Raw genomic sequence first — 5000 nt, 5'->3', positions numbered from 1 at the left:
GTGAGGGAAGAGTGGATCGTGAGATCGATACAGCGTCCGCATTACTGAAGACGCCGCACCGATCCGTTGTGGTGAAGAAGGAGCTGAGCCGGAAGGCAAAGCTCTCAATTTACCGGTCGATCTACGTTCCCATCCTCACCTATGGTCATGAGCTTTGGGTTATGACCGAAAGGACAAGATCACGGGTACAAGCGGCCGAAATGAGTTTCCTCCGGCGGGTGGCGGGTCTCTCCCTTAGAGATAGGGTGAGAAGCTCTGCCATCCGGGAGGAACTCAGAGTAAAGCCGCTGCTCCTCCACATGGAGAGGAGCCAGATGAGGTGGTTCGGGCATCTGGTCAGGATGCCACCCGAACGCCTCCCTAGGGAGGTGTTTATATTAGAAAGGTTGTGTTCTTCAAACATGTTTGACTCATTTTACTTGATTATATATTTTCTAACATTCAGTATGTGTGATTCCTGCCAATATCTTATTGGATCAATATCGGTATCGATCAATACTCGAGGTATAGTGGTGTTGTAATAAAAGTGAAAAAGTTGTATCAGGACTCCCATAGTTAATAATTACATATTGCGTAAGAAATGCAGTCCACTGTTCAACGAGTCATTAGGGGTGTGAATCTTTCGGCACCTAACGATCAGATTCCGATTCCTGGGGTGACGATTCGATTCAGACTCGATTCAAACTGATTCTTGCAATGTGTTATTTGGTATAATTACAGGTTAGAAAAGCTCCTTCTGCTTACCTGTCAAAACGTCACATTTTTGCCAGTAAATCCTTCTTTCCTGGCGTCTGTTTAGTTTGTTTTGGCTCCTGCAGCGATGGAGTCGCTAGACTTTAAATCAATCAAATGAATGGTCATGAAGACCACAGAAAATGCCAAAAATCTAAAGTTTGTGTAAATATTTTGACAAATATGGGATTATTATTCAGGTAAAGTAGAGCAGGCAGCAGCTCTCACGTTCTCCTACTTTCTGTAACATTCAGGAAGAAATAATGTCAGCCCTATTCAAAAATGTCTGAACTTCTCCGTGAAGGAGTCCAGAATTGTTTTCATTAAAATGTTGACAATATTTCAGAAACCTTACAATGTATTAATTCCATAAAGTGTTATAAAATTGTATAACATTGATTAGATGAGTAATTGTGATGTAGAGAAATGCCAAATTTTGACCAATTTCCCCGGGATATTAACCATATTTTGAAATAAAATGTTGATGCTCCTCTTAGAAACATGTAATAAAAGTGTTGGATGATAAATGAAACACAACATAAAACATTATCACTACTGGTCCCACCTTTCCTAAAATAATGTTAAAAAACCACCAAACAAGTTAAATCCTTGTCCAGATGTTTACTGACATAATATTCATGTTTAAACAACTTCTACTGCATATTAATATGGTCTCCAAATATCACTTATCAGCCTCCTTGACTACTAATAGATATCAGTATCGGTCCTGAAAAAACTTTAATGGGTGCATGTCATCAGTAGCATCTGTTGTCATTTCCTCCTGTCCTCACCCTCACCCTCACCCTCACCCAGCCCCCAAGGTGGAGCGTCTGGATGACAACTCCTGTGAGGTCACCTGGGAGGCCTTGTCGCCCATGAAGGGAGACCCCATCATCTACACCTTGCAGTCCATGGTGGGCAACTCTGAGTTCAAGCAGGTACCTCTTCTCTTCCATCACACCTGTCCTTTTTACACACTTTAAATACAGCTACTGCCATCTTGTATGACACTTCACATGCAGCTACTGCCATCTTGTATGATACATTAAATGCTGCTACTTCCAACTTGTATGATACATTAAATACAGCTACTGCCATCTTGTATGACGCTTCACATGCAGCTACTGCCATCTTGTATGATACATTAAATACAGCTACTGCCATCTTGTATGACACTTCACATGCAGCTACTGCCATCTTGTATGATACATTAAATGCTGCTACTTCCAACTTGTATGATACATTATATACAGCTAGTGCCATCTTGTATGACGCTTCACATGCAGCTACTGCCATCTTGTATGATACATTAAATACAACCACTGCCATCTTGTATGATACATTAAATGCTGCTACTTCCAACTTGTATGATACATTAAATACAGCTACTGCCATCTTGTATGATACATTAAATGCAGCTACTGCCATCTTTTATGACGCTTCACATGCAGCTACTGCCATCTTGTATGACGCTTCACATGCAGCTACTGCCATCTTGTATGATACATTAAATACAACCACTGCCATCTTGTATGATACATTAAATGCTGCTACTTCCAACTTGTATGATACATTAAATACAGCTACTGTCATCTTGTATGATACATTAAATGCAGCTACTGCCATCTTTTATGACGCTTCACATGCAGCTACTGCCATCTTGTATGACGCTTCACATGCAGCTACTGCCATCTTGTATGACGCATCACATGCAGCTACTGCCATCTTGTATGGCGCTTCACATGCAGCTACTGCCATCTTGTATGACGCTTCACATGCAGCTACTGCCTGCCATCCTGTATGAGGCTTCACATGCAGCTACTGCCATCTTGTATGACGTTTCACATGCAGCTACTGCCATCTTGTATGACGCTTCACATGCAGCTACTGCCATCTTGTATGACGCTTCACATGCAGCTACTGCCATCTTGTATGACGCTTCACATGGAGCTACTGCCGTCTTGTATGAGGCTTCACATGCAGCTACTGCCATCTTGTATGACGCTTCACATGCAGCTACTGCCATCTTGTATGACGTTTCACATGCAGCTACTGCCATCTTGTATGACGCTTCACATGCAGCTACTGCCATTTTGTATGACACTTCACATGCAGCTTCTGCCATCTTGTATGAGGCTTCACATGGAGCTACTGCCGTCTTGTATGAGGCTTCACATGTAGCTACTCCCGTCTTGTATGAGGCTTCACATGTAGCTACTGCCATCCTGTATGACGCTTCACATGCAGCTACTGCCGTCTTGTATGACGCTTAACATGCAGCTACTGCCATCTTGTATGACGCTTTAAATAGGGCTACAGCCATCTAGTATGATACTTAAACCACAGCTTCAGGGGGTTGCCTACAGCCACAGCTGCCAATTAGTTGAAGCCCTAATTAGAGTGTTGAATTAAGTTGAGAGGGTAATTGTGATGTTTCTTCTTATGTGGTTCACTCAGGCCTACAAAGGTTCCGGCACGTCCTTCACGGTTCCGCACCTGCACGCCAACAGCGACTACCGCTTCCGGGTTTGCGCCCTCCGGCAGTGCCAGGACGCCCCCGAGCTGAGCGGCCCCTACAGCCCCACGGTGACCCTCCCTGTCCAGCGCTGCGAGGCGGCGCCGGGCGGCCCGGCGGCCTCGTCCTCCCCTCGGACCGAGTCGGGCCGGGCCAGACGCAGCTTGACGGACGAGCAGTGCGCCTTCCTCCTCCTCATGGTGTTCGCCGTCATCGCCATCCTCATCGCGTTCGTCATCCAGTACTTTGTCATCAAGTGAGCGCCGCCGCCCTCCTCACCCCCCCACCCCGCTGCACGGTTCTTATAGCTTTATTCTTTTTCCCGCTCTTTCTTTTCCCCTGTCAGCGCAGGTCTCGGGGGGCGGGGCTTTGGGAGTGATTAGTGCCTGTGATCACTTCCTGTCTCAGGCCCCGCCCTCTTCTCGCTCGCCCACTGGTGTGCGAAAGGGGGCGGGGCCACATAGTGATACAGAATTGATGCGCATAGAAGGAAAAAGTCCTTATATTTGCAGCAGTTTTTCATCGTGTTCATTTGTGTCTTTTTTTAACAAAGCTTTCATTTATGGAACTGAACTTTTTTGCCTTTAAATTTTGTGAACTTAATTTTTTTTTACAACAAATTATGCTGACAAAATAATTGAATAAAAAAATGAATTCAGTTTGTTAAAATACGGTGTGTAAAAATTTAGTTTAAAAACAATCATTGTGAAAAAATATTTCAGCATAAAAATTTGACAGGTAAGCAGAAGAGTTGGGCACTGTATTAAAATTCAGTGTATAATAATTTAGTGTATAAAAATTTAGTGTATAAAAATTATTTGTGTAAAAAATCAGTGTGAAAAAAATCAGTATAAAAATTCAGTGTAAAAAAAAAAAATCAGTGTATGACAATTTTGTGTAAAAAAATCAGTGTATAAAAAATGTGTACAAAAAGTCAGTGTTAAAAAATTACGTGTATAAAAATTCCATCCATCCATTTTCTACCGCTTTGCCCCTTTCGGAGACACGGAGGGGCTTAGACCAATTCCAGCTACACTCGGGCGGAAGGTAGCATAAAAAAAGTTTGATGTGTAAAAATTCACTGTGAAAAAATTCAGCGTAAAAAAATCAGTATCAGTGTATTCAAATTCAGCACAAATTCAGTGTATAAAAAATCAGCGTAAAAAATCAGTATAGCAGTGTATTAAAATTGAGCATGAAATAATCGGTGTATAAAAAATTCAGCGTATAAAATTCACTGTATAAAAATTCAGCGTAAACAAATCTGTATATCAGTGTATTAAAATTCTGCGTAAAAAAATTCAGCGTAAAAAATTCACTATAAAAATTCAGCGTGTAAGAATTCAACGTAAAAAAAGATCAATATAAAATTTCAGCGTAAAAAAAATCAGTGTATAAAAAAAATCCAGTGTACAAAAATTCAGCGTAAAAAATCAGTCCATCAGTGTATTAAAATTGAGCATGAAATAATCTGTGTATAAAAAGTTCAGTGTATAAAATTCAGCGTAAAAACTTCACTATAAAAATTCAGCGTGTAAGAATTCAACGTAAAAAAAAAAATCAGTATAAAATCTCAGCGTAAAAAAAATCAGTGTATAAAAATAAATCCAGTGTACAAAAATTCAGCGTAAAAAATCAGTATATCAGTGTATTAAAATTGAGCATGAAATAATCGGTGTATAAAAAGTTCAGTGTATAAAATTCAGCGTAAAAAATTCAGAGTATAATTTTCACTGTATAAAAATTCAGCGTA

General features: G+C 40.9%; 1 protein-coding gene across 5 annotated transcripts in view; it reads left to right on the top strand.

Moving 5' to 3' along the window:
- The window catches only part of fndc3a (fibronectin type III domain containing 3A), a 152329-nt gene extending 147810 nt beyond the window's left edge, over nucleotides 1–4519 (top strand). For 4 of the 5 annotated variants that reach the window (XM_061972375.1, XM_061972377.2, XM_061972374.1 and 1 more), the window contains 3 exons: nucleotides 1546–1670; nucleotides 3190–3503; nucleotides 3599–4519. In XM_061972375.1, the coding sequence (XP_061828359.1) occupies nucleotides 1546–1670; nucleotides 3190–3503; nucleotides 3599–3626 (467 nt within the window). In that variant the 3' untranslated portion in view covers nucleotides 3627–4519. Of the gene's footprint in view, nucleotides 1–1545; nucleotides 1671–3189 lie in introns of all 5 variants that reach the window. The other variant, XM_061972376.1, reaches the window with a different exon arrangement.
- Nucleotides 4520–5000: the final 481 nt, after the last annotated feature.

Source organism: Nerophis lumbriciformis, linkage group LG17 (assembly GCF_033978685.3).
Source record: "Nerophis lumbriciformis linkage group LG17, RoL_Nlum_v2.1, whole genome shotgun sequence".
Classification (NCBI taxonomy): Eukaryota; Metazoa; Chordata; class Actinopteri; order Syngnathiformes; family Syngnathidae; genus Nerophis; species Nerophis lumbriciformis.
This window is presented reverse-complemented; position numbering and strand designations above follow the sequence as displayed.